Source organism: Phytophthora sojae (assembly GCF_000149755.1).
Source record: "Phytophthora sojae unplaced genomic scaffold PHYSOscaffold_2, whole genome shotgun sequence".
NCBI lineage: Eukaryota > Oomycota > Peronosporomycetes > Peronosporales > Peronosporaceae > Phytophthora > Phytophthora sojae.
Window position 1 is genome coordinate 9,001,947 of NW_009258116.1, and position 17,163 is coordinate 9,019,109.

A 17,163-nucleotide genomic window follows, 5' to 3' on the forward strand; every position below is an offset into this window, starting at 1 on the left:
CCCGCCGGAGATACTGCCACGAGCCTCAGTTCGAAGTCCCAAAACTGTAGACGAAGCCCTGCACGTACAAGACAACCAACCCAAAGCAAAGGGTGAATCGAGCAGTTCGTGGATAGGTAACAACTGCCGCACGCAGGAAGCCTACCGATTTTTCGCGCTTGCGTTCGATGATGTCGAGCTTCATCAGCGTCTGCAGGATCTCCTTGCAACGTATCACGGGCAACCCACTGTGCTTGACCAGGTCGGTGATAGAACTGTGACAGGAACACAGAACCACAGGACATTAGCGCTAGCTCAGTTACAACAAGAAAGGAGAGAGCAAACTGCCCACATACATAGCGCAGTGACGGTTCTTGAGGTAGAGCACGATGTTCTCGAGCTTCTTGAGCTCCGCCGGGCTCTGATACTTGCGCGGGATCTTCTCCCGAACATCTACAACCAGCAACAGCAGTTAATCCCTCCACCAACATCATCCACAGCCACACCAATCCGCCACGTACGGCGTTCCCACGTCCACGCCGGTTGCGCCTTGGGCATCTGCGTCTTCCGTCTCTTCATCCCATTGCCCGCTGCACGCGGCTCCACCCTCCCGTGCCTCTTCATGCCAGCGACAGGGGCCGCCTGCGTCCTCTTCTTCAGCTGCTGGTTGTCCCCATTGGCCGTCTTCATCGCCGTCTCCCCTTTGCCCTTAGCCTTGAGTTTACCCCCCGACGATCCATCACGCCTCGGCTGCACTCCGTCGCCACTGGGCGACACGTGAGTACTGCTGCTGGGTCGAGGAATTCCCGTCCCTGGCGACACCTGCTTGTCCTTCTTAGGCAGCGACTTGCGCGGCGCTGCGGGCTTCGGGGTCTTCGGATACGTGAGACACGACGCGTGCAGCGCCATGGCCCCCTGGAAGGCGCCGAACGCCGAGTTGAAGTCGTCCACCGCCTCATGCACGCGAGACAGCTGCTCCACCTGCTCCTGCAGCCCTCGCAGCGCGCCGCACAGCTCGGCGAAGGGCACGATCAGAGGGTCCGACATAATTGATTGAGGACCAATTCGAAAATGCGGGGCAATTTGGCGGGAAAAGTGGTCCACACACGTGCGAACCTATCCCCATAAAGTTCGCGATAAAGAAATAGAAATGCGTTTCTATACGAAGGGTCGCTTTTTCAAAGTGTGTAGCCATTTCGTGTTGCATCTCTCGATCTTCCAGCAGCAGCAGCAGCAGGCCGAACCCTCATGGCGAACAACTTCGAGCTGGACCACGCGTACTTGCGGCAGGCGGTGGGCGCGCCACTGACGGAGGCGATGGCGCAGCTGGCGATCCTGCAGCCTGAAGACCCGGTCGACTTCCTGGGCCACTACCTGCTCAAGCACGTCGCCAACATCGAAGCGCAGCAGCAGCTCCTGATGCGCAAGGAGGACCAGCAGCGATCCGGTCTCTCCACTCCTCTAGCAATCGCTCGACAGCAATTAGTTGGCGCAATGGACGAAAACACTGACCAGCAGCAGCACGAAATCGCCTGGGAGGCGCTGCTGGAGGAGGAGAAGCAAGTGCACGCCCAGCTGCACAGTCAGCCCAGCGTGGCGCTGGTCTTCCAGCGATTTCTCGAGTGGATGTGCTCGACATTGAATGCTGAAGAAGCCTACATTGGACGCAAGTGTGTCGACCCACAGGGCAACAACGTCGTCCACTTTGTGGCGAGTTCCAAGCATCCAGATTCAAAGGTCGTCGACAAGTTTGTTGCCCATCCCACGGACGAAGGAGAGGAAGAAGGCGTGCGTCGAGGAGTTGGAGTCACGTTCGATGTGTTTAAGGAGATTGCACCTGTTGGTGAAGATGGCGGCCCTGCTCTTGACGCCGAGGGCAACCCGCTGCCAGCTGCCCCGCCCAAGTTTGTGCATGTGGAGAATGTACTTCGTGACCCGCGGGTCAAGTTCTTCGGTGTGCCCAAGCTTGGAGCTCTTCTGACGCGTGCAGAGCAGTACAAGAGCTATTTACACGCCGACGTGCTTAATGAGAGCAATCCCGAGGAGCCAAATGTGCTGGAGCAGTGGCTTGTCTTTTCAGTGGACACCATGGGTCAGGCGCGCGCCTTTACCAGGAAGGAGATCGACCGCTTCCGGCATGCTACTGAGTTGTTCCTCACTACGCTTGAAGAGAAAGAGCGCGCGTTGTATATGAAGGACCTTGAGCAACGCGTCTCCAGTGATGAGCCGCTGTTGCGTGAGTTCCTGGTGGCGTTTGCAGCACAAGTGGCTGTCCAGGAGGAGAATTTGGCCGCTCAGTTCCCGCCGCCGCCAGAAGGTGAAGAGCTCAGCGAAGCTGCTCAACAGCAACGCACTACAAAGGAAGCGGAACTTCGTCTATCCTTCCTTACAACTCTTCTGGTATCCCACATCCCGACCCTGGCGATTGCATCTACGCGCGTGGTGCCGTTCAAACCGCTGGTATTGTCAACTTTTGCTGCGGGACTGGAACTTCTCGGCTACGCTCGACGCGAGCTCTACAATCCCGCTACGGGTCAGCCCAGTTGGGACAAGATCTCGCCTCTCCTGGGTGAAGCGATGTTGACAGCATGTCTGAACACCTTTGAGTCCTCACTGGCAGCGATGGCAACTTTGGCGGAAGCGGACAGCACTAGCGCTAACGGTTTACGCTCCATTCGGAACGCTCTGCCAGCGACCCCAGCAGCAGTTTCCAAGGCTAAGCAAACGCTAGTCGATATCGCGAAGGCTGACGTTGATGCTGCGAGTCCAGTTGCGTCGTGCTTCTACGTCTGGGCGCTCGCTGTGATTGCGCGCGCTGAAAACCTCACCGCTATGACTGAGCAAGCACAGCAACTCGAGGACGAAGCTGCGGCGGCAGCGGCAGAAGCTGCAGCGGCCGCAGAGGATGCGTGAGGAGGTCGAGCTTTTTCGCATGGCTAGGCATCATTTACACCGTTTCTTCATCTTCACTGCTCACGTTCTGGTGCATCACTTCCGCCTTCCTTCTCTATTGCTACTGCGATCTTCCTACCATTGTTGACTTGAGATTTCCTTTGCTGCTTGAGTTGCAAGCGTTCGCGTGCGAGGCGCTTCATTTCATCGGCAAACTTGGCACGTTCAAGCCGTTTAGCCTCCTCGTGCCTTCGTTGTGCGGCTTCAACTTGGCCCTTGACACCTGCGTTGATTGTTTGTGCGTCACGCCGAGCACGTTCAAGTAGCTTTTTTTCGTGTCGAGCGCGCCGATGATGACCTTGCTCGGTAGCGGGCACCAGCACGTCGCTGTCAGCACGGTACACGGCTGCTAATTGAGCTCGGAAATCATTGCTCTCCTGGATGGCAGATTCTGCGCGCCCCAAGCGCTGGCGCTGCAATCGTGTCTCGATATCGTAATTTACTTCCCCAACCTGTCGCTGAGTCGATGCATCGAATACGATTACATGGCCGACGTGCTTGAACTCGTAGAAATAGTGACGAGCAAGTCGCTCGTACCTTTGCTGCCACGTTCCAGTAGCTGAGTTGTCATCGCCAGTGGTGCTTCGCATTGCAGCTTCGACACGTCTACAAAACTCATCGCTCGTTGCTTGTCGCTTTGATACAGCGCGTTCTTCGGTGATAACTTCAGGGTTTTCACCGATAAGTGGCAACGTATGCGATGCCACTTGTTCGGCCATTAGCTCCTCCCACACTCGTACAAACACCGGATAGCAGACCTTTCGATCAACAACCCACGCCTTCGTCTCCGCTGGTGTGTATCCATTTGCAAAGCTCGTTTGATACTGATCTTTCAACTCCCAAGAGCTACTGGTCTTTTCAGGAAAAAGCGTCAGAGGATTGCGACCAATTTCCAGTACCTCTAGCTGCGTGAGCAGACCGCTAGCAAGTTCCAAGGGGAGAGCACGCAAATTATTGCTGTACAGATCAAGTTTCCGAAGAGCACCACAATGCTGCGCCATTTCACGAGGCAGCATTGATATCCTGTTGCCATGCAAATTCAGCACCTCCACTTGTGGTAGCTCGTAGAGACATGGCTCAAGTTCCGTGAGTTGATTCGCAGCCAAATCCACGTAGCGGAGGGACTTCAGTGCACCAAGACCGGAATCCAATGGAGTTACTAGAGCATTATGCGAGCAACGCAGTCGCTTTAAGCTTGTTAACATTGCGATCGTTATGGGGAATTTCGCGAGTCGATTGTGCGATAGATCAATTGTCGTTAGGGACTCGAGGCACCCGAGCTCGTCTGGAATACTCGTAAGCTGATTCCATGACACATCCAGCTCGCGAAGATGAATTAATGCGCCCAGCTCCAGAGGAAGAGCGGTAATACGGTTGTTCGAGAGTTGCAGTGTGCGCAAAGAATGCATCAGTCCAAGCGTGACAGGTAAGGCACTAAGTCGATTGTGTGACAACCGCAGCACTTCCATCAATCCCCATTTTTCGCCGCACCCTGTTGGAAGCCATTGGAGCGCGTTGTTTTCACCGTTCAATTCGACAATCTCCGAGAGATTGTTCAGTGCTGCGGGTAGTGATCCAAGTGCGTTGGACTTGAAATTGAGCTCTTGCAGATTGGTAACAGCTCCAATCCCGTCGGGTAAAGTGGAGAGAGCATTAAACGACAAGTTGAGGCTGCGAAGATTCTTAAGCTGCGCACCGAAGACATCTTTACCCAGCCGTTTCTGGTCGCAGACACTGAGGTCCCAAATGCTCAGGTTGTGTAGTTGCTGTAAGCTATTTGGTAGTCGCTTGAGAGAAGGATTGCCACGCAGGTTGAGTCGCGCAAGCTTCACCAATGAATCTCCAATTCCATCAGCTAGAACTTCCAGCGCATTGCTAGCCAGATTGAGTTCTTCAAGCGAATGCAGACCATTGCAATTGTCACCAAACTTTACCAAGCAATTGTAGGCTAAGTGGAGTACGCGTAGCTCGTGAAGATTTGTTAGAGCTGCAGGGGTGGTGATCAATCTATTGCTGCGAGCGTCAAGCAGCTGTAAATCACGCGCTTCACCGATTTCTTCGGGGATCCCCTTTAACTCATTGTTACTGATATCCAGCGATTGTAGCGAGAACAAATGCGTGAAGATGGCACCTGGGAGGTCCTGAAGTTGGTTGCGAGATATATCCAGGATGAGTAAACTTGACAGGGATGCAAGCGCATCCCGACCATGATACAAGTCATAGGGAAGATTTTTTAGCCCGCGACCACGCATGTCCACAACGTCATCACCGCAACCTGCTTTGCGACGAATGATGCGCTCCATTTTCGACATCATCAGTTCTTGTACGACCTCACGTTCATGAATAACGCGTTTTTCAGCCTCATCTTCAGCACGGTCAAGTAATCGTCTCTCTTCCCGAGCTTGTCGATCTTTGATCATGCGCTCTTTCTTGCGGTTGATTTTGTCCTGCCGTTCGCGGAGTGCCTCCTTCGTTCTGGTTGACGTGGCGGCATGGCGCTGTTGCTGGGATAATCGCCTCGATTCCTCCTGCTCAATAGCTCGGCGCTCCTTCTCTAGACGAACAACTTCCTCTTTTGTTTTCAGAGCGGCATTCAGCTCTTCCTGCTCTTCACGGCGGATTTCATCCAGCAGAGCATTTCGCATTTGCTCCATAAGTTTCTTGCTTTTCTTTTGGCCAGCCGTTCCACTAAAATCCTTCACACTGCGTTTTTCCAATTCCATCCGAACGTCAACTAACTCCACCCACGCGCGCTTAAACTCTTCCAGCGAAATGAGCGAGGACTTCGTGAGCTTAGCGCGTGCTCTTTTTCGATCACGCTTGGAAGTGATAGGTACACCAAGTAGCTCCAATGATTTTTCGTACTCAAACGCGTTCAGCAGCCCATCCCGGTCACCGTCCAATTGGTGGAATACGTCGGTCGGTGATAAATTTTGCGTAGGATCAGTAGCCTTGCTACTCTCTTGTTTCTGTTTCTTCTGATGAGCGCGCAAGTAGTTGGTGACATACATCGCGATCACGAACTCTCGTTCATCGATGTATCCTCTGCAAAACCACCCACGAATAGTTTAGTTTGAGCAAGTGGAGCACACTCGGACCATTACCACGCACTTGTTTTGGTCATCCACCAGCTGGAAGAAGCGTTTAGCTTTGGACTCCAAAAGGTTTACCTTCATGTACGCCAGCATTTGCTTGTACTCTGGGAATCAAGAAAAGCGTTAAAACAGTATGAATTTCGTGATTAATGTAAACATTTGCATGCAGTACCTTCAAAGTCGATCGAGTCAGACTTGTCCTGATCAAACATGCGAAAGAGCTGACGTGCATTCCGCTGCAGTACGTCTAACGATAAATCATTGTCGCCTTGCAGTTCGTCCTGTTCCACCTCCATGACAGTTTGCAGGAATCGATTGGAAAGCGCTTCCATCTCGAGTGCAATCTGTTCTGCAGATTTCGTCGGAGGCACGTATGTCTCAAAGGCTCCATACGCGAACACAAGCACCTGTGCTGTAGGCGGCTTCGCAGCTGCTGGTTTTCCGATAGCAACGCTTGCGAACACCATTGGATCGAAGACAAGCAGTTCCTGCTCGAAAATGCAGGGCATGTGCGACCCTTTCCACTGACCTTCAGGTCCACGGTCAAGCAGAACAGGTTGTGCGCTAGCCTCCATCTTCTGTATGATGCGATCGTCGTCCAATGTTTGATCATTAGCACGCGATAGAAGCACGTAAAGCGGTAAGTCACGGTCATTTCGGATCCTCACGTCCTCAAAGTGCAGCCAATACGTCGAATGCATTGATTTTGTTTCGCCTGTTGATGAGGGGGTCTTCCGTCGAACAAGCTAGGCAAGCAACACACGATACACTTAGCGGACAGCCCACATATCGATTCGACTCGCCTTTTCACCTTACCTGAACTTTGCCGACGACCTCACGTGGTGGAGCGGCTTTCGCGGGACGAAGAGCAGACAGCCAGCGTTTCTCCGTTGGCTTGAACGGATTCATCACCGTGGTGCGGGGACAGTAGTCATGGAGAACTGCTTCCAAGAGCACGATTGTCTCCATCTCCTTCAGCTACACCATGAGGTTTCCTGCGAAGGGGCACGAAAGCACAATAATGCTAGAGGTGCGAAACTGCATTTCATTTTTACCTTGGTGGCGGATTCTATTCCACTGGTATCAGTCTATTGGTATGCGCGTTCCACTTGATCACCTCTCTCTCTTTCTCGGCTGAATCCCGGCGTGTTATTGTACAGTAAAATTACTATCATCATTTTTGTCGATGGTCCCCCAAGGCACCCTACGCTTGGCGACGGTGAGCACCCACATAAGAGCTTGCAATCGTGCTCACGCTGCTAGCAGTCGTGCTCGTGCTGTACGGGGGCTGCGCATAGTCTCTTTCTTCTTCTTGGTTGATTGTGTTCGTACTTCCGACTGTTGTGGTAGACGCCGTGTTCCGCATTACCGTGGTCACCTTTGTGTAGCGTGACGGGATCGTCACGAAATACTTGTTCATGGCCAAGCAAAAGCGCTTGCGGTAGTGCTTCGGGTTAAGCACGGTGATCTCGCCTTCCTCCTGAATCAGCCTCTTGCCAGCGTGCTCCATCATCTTCATGAAATCGTATTTGTGAATGTAATCGATAATGCATGCCACCAGTTCCTGTTTCTCCACATCGTAACCCACCAGCATCGAGTAGTCAGTTGCTTGGACAGACGCCAAGAACGTTGTGTCATTCATGATGGCCGATATGAGCAGCGACAACGCGGATTCCTGCAGCGGTAACGGGATGCCTCCTGCCAGCTCCACGAAATTGCGATCCCAGAGCACACTGCGGCTGTCTCCATTGCGGTCCTCCTTGTAGCGCCCTTCCATCTTGCCTTTCAGATCGAAGGAGAAGTCCACCTCGCGCCCATACATCAAATTCTCCATCACAATCACGCACATTCGTACGTTTTGGTCACTGTCACCATTCTGAGTTGTGTTCGAGATCGACACCTTGTAGATGCCGAGCACCTTCGAAAGCATGGAAGACAAATCATTCTCGAAAGTCTTTGCCATGTAGCAGAAGTATTCGTTGGCCATACTCAGGAACATCTGCAGCTCAATCTCCGGGATGGCCTTGGCGATGAAGCGTTCGTCACGCGTCTTCAGGAACCCAGCACCGGACTTTCCACCGGCCGCATTCCATTGCTGGCAGTTGCAAAGAGACTCCACGTAGTTGCGGTCACCACCGTAGTATAGTTTCCGGAGCGCATGAAACTGCATTGCATAGTACGACTTGCAGCTGAAGCGCATGGCTGACTGGAATTGGTTCTCATCGACGAAGCTGTGGTCGACATTGTTTCGCGTAGCGGAGCGTAAAATGCGTAGCATGCTGCTAGTCTCTTCGGACTGACCGTAATCAAACGTTGGGTGAATACCGTTGTCAGCCTTTGACTCGAGAGCATATCGGGTTGCCTCTTTCCGCATATTTTCCTTGATGCACTGACTGTACTCCTTCGAGAACAGCGAGTACGCAACCACCGAAGTAGGTTGTTTCGCATTGACCAAGACGGCTGCCTTGTTCGCCCCCAACGGTAGGCTAGGATGCCACTCGAGAAGCCGCTTAGGGAGTGCTAAGTATCCCAAACCGTCAGGCTTTTTCGCTTGTTGAGTCAACCGGAAGTTTTCGAGCGCTTTCTTGGAAGCTAGAGCCCCCATCGTGGATGAGATATGGCCTGGTACACCCATTGTGGAAACTGCTTGTCCAAACACTGGGGCCTTGACTGGGAACGGCTCCGTTTCTACCAAGTAGTCGGCCGGGAATGAATGGCTAGACTCATCGTAACGATCGTAGCTTTCATCTGTATCCCACGGCTCCGATTGACGTGAGCTTGTAGTTCCATTTCCATTCTGCCGCAACGTATTGGTCACTTCGTTGGCAACCTTTGCCATTCCTGCTGCCGGCGAGTCCTTGTTGGCAGCAGCCAAACTGCGAGCAAAACTCGCGAGGTGGGCTAAGTTTCCGGGTTCTTGGAAATTAATACTCACAGGGGTAGAAGACCCTAGCACACTTGGGGTGGACGGTTCGCTGTAGCGGTCACTAGATTCCGCTTGTTGAGCAAGCTGATCAAACCAAGCCTTGGGGAGGGCACTCTTCGGGCTGTTTACGAGGCTCGCCATAGTTGGTTTCACCGTAGCCTGCACGGCTCTTGTGATACGCAGACTCCAACCCACCGCGTATTCGTAAATTTCACGAAAGTGCGCGTTGTACGCGAACACGTCCTGCGGAGGGTTCGCCTCGATTTTTGCGCCGAAGCAGGAATACCATTGCTGAACTTCATTCCGTAGGATCTTCAGGTTTTGCTTGGCGTGTAAAGGCGTGACTAGGTCTGCCATCGACTCAGCAACCTTGGACGTTGTCACTCCGTAAACTTCGCGAACAAGATCGCATAGGTCATGGATGGCGTCGAGTTGAACCTGATGATCAATATGCTCCTGCCACAGTGCCGGCTGCAAAGCTACGTGAAGAACAGGTTCAAGGGGCTCGATATGCACACTTACCACCCGTCCGCGACGAGAGAAGTAGTGCACCAACGAGGCATCTCGCGACCCACTGACCCCTGCTAGATGGGGAAAGCGGACGCAGTCGATGTCCATCGCCTTTCCGTAAAACATATCCTCCAAGAACTTCCCGAATGAATAATTCCACAAGTCACTTGGAGCCACCGAATACTCGGAGGACAGAAGAGTGGACACATTCCCACCGCTCATATTGCGTGACCACATCAGCACTTCATCCGATCGAATCTGCTGCAATACAGCACGATAGCTGAACTCCCGGAGAAATTCTGCCGGGGGGAGCTGATCACTCGAGTCCTTGAAGTCATTTAAGTCCTTCACTCGCACGATAATGCGCCCGGTATCGTGGGAAAACGACAGTTTCGAAGTCGAGAATGCGCGCTTGAACTCAGCCTTACTACTCGCAAAGCAGAAATTCTCCAGGAATTGGCCCACCGACATGTCGTTCGAGCTGTAGAAGTCAATACACATCATATCTGCTTTCGAAGCTGTTTTTCCCTCCAATGTGCTCCAGCAAGTAGAAAACAAGATTCTGTCCCTCAGTGAGTTGGATGATCTCGCTCCACACGTGCACCAATTGGGATGGCCTGACTCCACCATAGATGCGCTTGAGAAGGCGCCATCATCATCATTAGCTCCACGAACCACCCGTAACGAGCTGATGTTATTAAAGCGCGTGTGTGCCTTGCACCATTTGCACATCGCCTGTGTCTCTTTCAAAGCGGCGCGCATCGAAAGTGAGTTCGACTTGAGCGAAATGTACAACGAAGTCGACGATTTGGCAAACCACTCCTCGGCGACAGATCGTTCGTGGTTTTGGCTGGGGGCGATGTACCCGTAAGATGCCAGCACGGACCGCTGAAGCCTCATATTGTATGCGGCACGGATAATTGTAGTCAGAACGTTTGTGATCTCCGTGAAAACATCGTGTGTTCCTCCACGCAAGCACAAAGTACACCCCTTCGACGTGATACCTCCTTCGAAAACAATATTCTGGCGCTGCGTGCGCTTTTTCCGCTGTCGAGGAATACCAGGTCCTTCCTCGGCTACATAAAATCCATCGGCATTTGCTCTAAACGCAATTTTCTTCGCACTCCTCGGTTCTTGGTCGCTCAGCAATACGTATAGTCGCTTGCACGTACCGATGACCCCAACATCCGACATTTTGTCAATGTGATCATAAGATGTCAGCACAGACGCCCCAGTACAACGCGCAATTCGCTGCAGATCAATCAGACGGACGTTCTTAACAACTGCAACGTTCCCTTTGAAAAGCAGCTCCTCCGCAACTCGGTGAACGTGACCCTCGAACAAAACGATATCGGGATTCAGAGTCATGATCTTCTCCGTCACAATGTGCATGTACTCCACTTCTTGGCCGGCAACACTCTCCAGCGACGAGATCGTTTCTTTCTTGCGTTGGTAGTCCAAGGCTGAGGCGATCAGTAAGATGCGCGGGTTTAAAATGTCACTTCTCATCCCTTTGCGAGCCAAACTTTTGTGGATAAGGACACCGTCGATGAAGAAACTGTCTTGGACGCGGCCACCATCCAAACATTGGATGCGGACATATTGCATGATGTCCAGTAAGTCGCCTTGGTCGGGTTCGCACGAAACGGTGAGTGCAGCTCGATGCGCGAACAGGTTAATAATCTGCATCCAGCGGTGTTGCTCTACCATGAGAAGCTGCGATACTGCAGGCGAACTGTCCAGCAAATGGAAAATGCGCTCTTCGATGCGGTCACGGGCATCCTTCGACATTTGCTCCATAGCTGCATCTCTCCTAAGAACACGTTCAGGGTCTTCCGATTCATCGTGAGCATCCTTAGCAAGACCAACCATAGCGAGAATGCCAATATCCTTTGTCGAAAGTTTGTCGGGGCCGAACGGGGTCCGCTGCACGGCGTTCCCAAAACGCGGAGTATCAAAAGACGCCGACAGTGCCTTGGGGCGCGCCGTCGACGCATTTGAAGTCGGAGGATATGCACCGGCAAGCCGAGCTTGTGCATTTGACTCGGCCACAAGACGCTTAAATTCTGCCTCACTCCAGCGATGATTGCTCGGGTTTCCCAGGTCTGCCTGGCTGTTGGAGCGCTTCAGTTTCCGGGACACATGCTGCGCATCTTTTCTCTCGAACAGTATCTGCGGTTCGCTAAATGTCCTCAGCCTCCGCGCAGTTTCGTGCCCGCTCTGCTTCACTTCCTTGGTCAGCTCGTGCAAATGCGGTTGGTGCGCCAAATGCTGTGCGCTCGCAACAATCTGCACCTTGGGGAACATGCTGAACAGCACCGGCGGGCGGGACTTCTCCGGCTGCTCGGTCACACGCATGTCGTCACTGATTTCGTCTTTGTCGAACAGCTCTGGTTTGTCCAACTGCTTGTAATTGGACGCATCCGACGTCGAACGCTCCATCGCTTCTGCAAGATGCTGCGGCATCAGCATCAATGTCTGCGTCGGTGGCGAGTTCGTGGGTTTCTGTGGGTCGTCCTCAAACTTGGCTCCAGTCAGCTCCATCTGCAGCCCTTCTCGTAATTGTCTGTGGCAGGTGTGGCACACCAACTGCTTCCTCAGCCTCTCAATGGACTCGTCCACCTTGTTTCCCCCAAAAGACTGCGGCAGCCTCGCACAGCAGTTCGCGCAGAAAATCTGCCCGCACGAGCGGCAGTGGTGCCTTCGTCTGAAGAACGTGAACAACTGCTCGCATTCGTAGCAGGCCTTGCTGGACCTGTCCGACATCCAAAAATGCTTGAACGACCTGGATCTCTCGCGTCCCAGGAGTGCGGGGGACGCCTGCTCCTGAATCTGCAAAGGCTCCTTGTCGTCCGCGTCGCGGTCGTCCCTGAACTGCTTCACGCCGGGCAGATGCTGGCCCTGTGGCGACGGGAACTGCGTGAGCGCGAACGGGTTGCGGTCCACGTTCATCTCGTGCTCTCTCTGGGCCAGGTCGATCTCGATTACGTCCCCCAGCTCAGGCACGTCCAGCGCCATGACATCGCCCGCATGGTTGCTCGAGCTCAGCGCGCGGCGGATCGTGGCCTGCACGCGCGGCAGGCTCACGCCACGCACGGACTTGCCGTTAACAGCCACAACCAGCGCCGCCGGGTGGATGCCCAGCGCCTCGGCCTCGCTGCCGGGCAGCACGAAGTTGATGCACACGCGGAAGTCGCGGCGCGACGAGGCCACGAGCTGCACGCCCAGCAGCGCGTCCATGGAGCTGAACATGCTGCCCAGGCGCTCGCCCGCGCGCAGCCTGGGCACGCGCAGCGTCGACACCTTCTCCACGGAGCGCGTGAACTGGTCCAGCGACGCGTAGCCCCCCACGAGGCCCGCTCGGCTGTTGCGCGCGACGCGCGTGGCGGGTCCCGCGAGTGTCAGGGGCGCGCTCGGGCCGGAGAACAGCGCCAGCTCCCGCGAGGACGACAGCGACGACCCCGCGCCCGCCTTGAGCGCAGGCGGGGAGTCCGCGGCCGACACGCACGCGCTCGTGAGCTGGCGGAACGCGCCGCAGATCGTCGTCATGAGCGGCGGAGTGCGGAATCGACTTGCCTAATGATGGACGACCAAAGTTGCCACTGCGAGAACTGACAAACACTCTGCACGCCCTATTTCGCTTTGACTTGGACTTTGTATGTAAAAATAGCGCCCCCTAAAACTTGAGCGTATCATCTGCAACATGCGGACGAAAAAAGCGGCAAGTGGGCTCTATTGACGAGACCGCAGCGACTGCAGCAATACACGGGGAACATACACAGAGCTGGAGAAGACTAATGATAACAGGGCTTTATTTTATACTTTGGGGCTGGGAAAAAGTGGCCGCTGTGAGGCTGGGCCGCCGCAGCTGAGTCCTGACACCAACTATGAACACACGGACGCTGCAGCTGAGTCTGTACACACACGCCAGCTTGCTTGCTCGCTCGCTTGGCCCCGGAAATAGCTGGTCTGATTTCCTCAGACGGAGCTGACGATCTGCGCGACGTGGTCGTACACCTTGCGGACGAACACTTCGTCCAGGATGCGGTACTCCATCACGAAGGCCAGCAGCCGCTGCCAGCTCGCGGCCAGCAGCTCGCTCACCTCCAGCACCACGAAGGCGCGGTAGTACCGCTGGTACAGGAAGATGAACACGCGGATGAGCCCATTGTAGAGTCCGCGCACGTTGCTGATCTGCGTCGCCAGGTTGTTGCCACCGCGCGCGGCGAGGCCGTCGGCGGCGCCCAATAAGTTATGCATGCGGCGCATGAGCTCGTCCACGGCGCGGCCCTCGGCGGTGGGCGTCTTGATGTCTGAGAGCATGTCGTACATGATCGACACCTCGCTGTAGAAGTCCGCTGCCATCTCCTCCGCGAGACTCACGGCTTCAGCTGGTGACACAGCCGACGGATCCACGAAAAAGTCGGCGAAGTGCATCAGCGTCGCGGGCGGGGATGCGCTTGTTGATGTCGGCGTGATCGGTGCCGGCGGGCAGAGCACTCCCGCCGACGTTGATCCAACGCTGATGCCAATGCTGCTTCCAGTACTGCTGTAATTGTTCCCAGTGCTGCTGTAATTGCTGCCAATGTTGCTGCCGCTGCTTGCGATGCTGCGCGGCTTGTTGAAGGACGAGGCGCTGCTGCGTCCGCGCATCCGCTTGTGGGTCACGGCATCGTCCTGGCGGCGCTGCGGGCGGCAGACGTCGAGGCCGCGGCCGGCGTTCAGGCAGGGCAGGGAGGGCACGCTCGGAGATCGCTCGCGCTTCATGCTGTGGGCGCCCTCGCAGCGCAGTGAGCCCGCCCCAGCTTCTTGGCGTTTGGCGTTTGGCGTCGTGACCCCAAGTGCGTTTTTCGCGAAAAGTAGCAACGGAACGTTCTGCGCGCTGCGATTGGCCGCTTTAGTCGAAATGAGCGGCGATTAGGTCTCAAAAAAATTTCCAGGGGCCCCAAAATTTTTGATTTTTGCCCGTGATTGGCCCGGCTCCGGCTCGCGGCCGGGTACGCCACAGGTCCATCCATCCCGCCGGCAACACAAAGTGATGAGTCCCGCGAGCTCTTGGCAACGTGCTGCTGGTGCTGGCAATAATGGAGCATGTTGCCTGGAGCTCATGCCCGAGCAGCGACGGCATCGGGCGCAGTGTACTTCGCGAGCATGGCGCGAGTCCGCGATTGTGACAACAGCTCCCAGCTGCAGCCACTTCAATGTTGTCTAGCTAAACAGCCTGATGGCGAACAAACATTACGACAGAGGCAGCAATGCTGGCTTGTCTTACTGCCAAGTAACAAAATGCGTTGCGTGCGGCCAGCACTTCCTGCCACGAACATGATCTCTAAGGCGGAGCATTGGTCCGACATCACTGGCATGGCCAAGGTTGCAGCACCGAGTCAACGGTGCAGTGGCGTTGGCAGTATCTACAGGTACTGCGTGTTGGGCGGGCAAAGTGCATATGCAATTTGTTTTGTTCGTGAGCATCATAAACCTTTATCTAACATTTCTTGCGCGAGGCGACTAAACCTCTTTCAGAGTAGCTGATTGAAAATTATCATTTGCTCAACGTGGGGGGAGTATGCAGGGCGTAGCAGCGCCTCAACAAGTCAACAAACAGCACCTCGCTGCTGCGAGCACGGAAACGGAAATGAAGGTTTTGAAAATGCCCCAATCCGAGCCAACGAGTGGTTGGCCGTGCCCGTCGCTGATTCGTTAGCTCCATCGTAATTACGTGCCGTAAAAAGCTGTCAAGCCGTAAAAACTTCATCTGAGGTGAAGCTGAAGTTGAAGTGCCAGGAAACTGAGATCATAAGGCCGATGGCCTTATTCGCCGCCAATATGGAGTGCCGTCCAGCAGCGCTGTGCTGTGACTTGTCGTTGCCATCCACCAAACTACCCGCCTATCGTGCATCAATGGAGGCTGAGCGGGGCCATCGTGGTGACCCCATCGACGCTGGGGCACGCTTGCAGCTGTCGCAGATCCCAGCGCCACGGCAGTCGACGGCAGCCGTCGGGGATCCGGCCCAAAAGGGCATGCCAGATGGATATCTGCGCCGTCGGTGAGCCCTTTCACATGACGAAAGGAGCGCCGCTAATGCTCGTGAACGCACACAAGTCCTTTACAACAGTAACGAAGGCAGGGCAGAGCAGTAGTGCTGGAAGTGAAGGAGGAGTTCTCCCGGAAAATCCCCGCCTGATTACGATCAGCAGGAATATTGGCTTGCAAATTAGCGGAGTGGGACTAGATTTTGATGCTCCCAATACATTTGCCCAGTCACTCGCTTCTATCCGCGCAGTTCAGCTCGACGCGCGCAGTGCCCAGAATTCCTTCGAGCGCGGAGGCCACAGTCACACGGTAGTAGGCAGTAGACGCAACAATGGACGCCAACCGCGCGCGCGTACTGGAGCTCGCGGAGCAGGGCGACTGGGACGAGGTGCTGCAGCTCGTGGAGGCCAACGCGGCGCTCGCGCAGGCGCAGGACGACTTCGGCATGCTGCCGCTGCACTGGGCGTGCACGGAGCCCTCGGTGGGGCTCGACGTCGTGTCGGCGCTGCTGCGCGCCTTCCCCGGGGCCTGCCAGCTGGAGAACCTCTCGGGCATGCTGCCGCTGCACGTGGCCATCAAGGCCAAGGCGCCTGGGTTGCTGATCAGCGCGCTGCTGGACGCGTACCCGCAGGCGGCGCTGGCCAAGGACGGCGGCGGCCGCTACCCTGTGGACTTGGCCATCGACAGCAGCCTGCCGAACTTCTCCATCGACCTCATCCGCAAGGCGGGCGCGCGCGCCGTGTCCAAGCTGCACGCGCGGTCCGATTCCATGGACGACTTGACCAGCGTCAGCAGCAGCCGCGGCGGCGGCAACAACCAGAGCGAGGACGAGGAGGAGGACGACGACATCCCGATGCTCATGAAGACGAGGAAGCTGTCCACCGTGTCCTCGTCGATGGACCCCGTGGACTCGAGCACTATTTCCTTGCAGCTCAAGGAACTACTTTCCCAACTACACCAGCTGAGTGTAGACATCCGCGTGAACAGCACGTCGTCTTCGGGCTCGACGTACCGCAGCTCCTTCTCGAGCACGTTCTCCTCCGGCGGCGCGGACGGACTGACGTCCGTTCTCTGGAACCCGAGCGACCGCTTCGGCATCGTGCTGGAGCCGGCGGTGAAAGACCTGGGCGCCAGGATAAAGGGCTTCGCGTCCCGCAGCGATGTGCTGGGCATCGAGGCGCTCGCAGTCGGCGACGTGCTGAAGAACATCAACGGCGCGTCCGTCGTGAACACGTCGTTCGCGTCCATCATGCGCTTCCTCAAGCACTCCAAGGGTACGTGCAAGCTGCGCTTCAAGAGCGCGGCCGACACGACTGCCGCGAGCAAGTGCAGCACGGGCAGCAACCCTGCCGCGGAGCAGGACAACGCCATGTACTCCAAGGTGGCCGAGATGCTCGAGACGACGCTCAAGAAGGTCTCGGCAGTCGAGGAAACCGTGCGTCTCAGCTCAGCCATGTCGCTGTGCACATGAACGTCCCGGTCTCGTTGGGGGCGTACGGCACCGAAACACGGGCGTGCCGATGCCTTGGCCGCCGGAGGGATCAAAGAGTTTTTTGTCCTCGAGCTCGAGGATGTCGAGGCGCCAGAATATAATCGCGCCTAGAGAACAGAGAGCGGCGAGCTCGCGACTCATCCAACACTTATTAATGTCAACGTACAAATGCATG

At 55.4% G+C, this 17,163-nt stretch overlaps 6 protein-coding genes across 6 annotated transcripts; 2 read left to right on the plus strand and 4 right to left on the minus strand.

The window, feature by feature from the left end:
* Nucleotides 1–25: 25 nt before the first annotated feature.
* PHYSODRAFT_483057 (hypothetical protein) lies at nt 26–1,026 on the minus strand (the record flags this gene model as incomplete). The annotated part of the gene is made up of 4 exons (XM_009522608.1): nt 26–58; nt 146–254; nt 336–432; nt 501–1,026. 4 exons carry the CDS (start codon nt 1,024–1,026, stop codon nt 26–28), a joined length of 765 nt encoding a protein of 254 aa, XP_009520903.1.
* A 270-nt stretch (nt 1,027–1,296) lies between these two features.
* PHYSODRAFT_485631 (hypothetical protein) lies at nt 1,297–2,892 on the plus strand (the record flags this gene model as incomplete). Its single annotated transcript, XM_009522609.1, has 1 exon — nt 1,297–2,892. One exon carries the CDS (start codon nt 1,297–1,299, stop codon nt 2,890–2,892), a length of 1,596 nt encoding a protein of 531 aa, XP_009520904.1.
* A 53-nt stretch (nt 2,893–2,945) lies between these two features.
* PHYSODRAFT_479275 (hypothetical protein) lies at nt 2,946–6,995 on the minus strand (the record flags this gene model as incomplete). The annotated part of the gene is made up of 7 exons (XM_009522610.1): nt 2,946–3,473; nt 3,639–5,600; nt 5,661–5,976; nt 6,043–6,130; nt 6,199–6,601; nt 6,659–6,772; nt 6,843–6,995. The coding sequence occupies 7 exons, from the start codon at nt 6,993–6,995 to the stop codon at nt 2,946–2,948; spliced, it is 3,564 nt and encodes a 1,187-aa protein (XP_009520905.1).
* Nucleotides 6,996–7,193: 198 nt separating this feature from the next.
* Nucleotides 7,194–13,011, minus strand: PHYSODRAFT_354082 (phosphatidylinositol 3-phosphate 5-kinase; the record flags this gene model as incomplete). Its single annotated transcript, XM_009522611.1, has 1 exon — nt 7,194–13,011. The coding sequence occupies one exon, from the start codon at nt 13,009–13,011 to the stop codon at nt 7,231–7,233; it is 5,781 nt and encodes a 1,926-aa protein (XP_009520906.1). The 3' UTR covers nt 7,194–7,230.
* Nucleotides 13,012–13,440: 429 nt separating this feature from the next.
* PHYSODRAFT_312000 (hypothetical protein) lies at nt 13,441–14,480 on the minus strand (the record flags this gene model as incomplete). The annotated part of the gene is made up of 2 exons (XM_009522612.1): nt 13,441–14,118; nt 14,469–14,480. The coding sequence occupies 2 exons, from the start codon at nt 14,478–14,480 to the stop codon at nt 13,441–13,443; spliced, it is 690 nt and encodes a 229-aa protein (XP_009520907.1).
* A 1,107-nt stretch (nt 14,481–15,587) lies between these two features.
* PHYSODRAFT_555379 (hypothetical protein) lies at nt 15,588–16,967 on the plus strand (the record flags this gene model as incomplete). The annotated part of the gene is made up of 1 exon (XM_009522613.1): nt 15,588–16,967. Exon 1 carries the CDS (start codon nt 15,828–15,830, stop codon nt 16,965–16,967), a length of 1,140 nt encoding a protein of 379 aa, XP_009520908.1. The 5' UTR covers nt 15,588–15,827.
* Between the last annotated feature and the right edge of the window lie 196 nt (nt 16,968–17,163).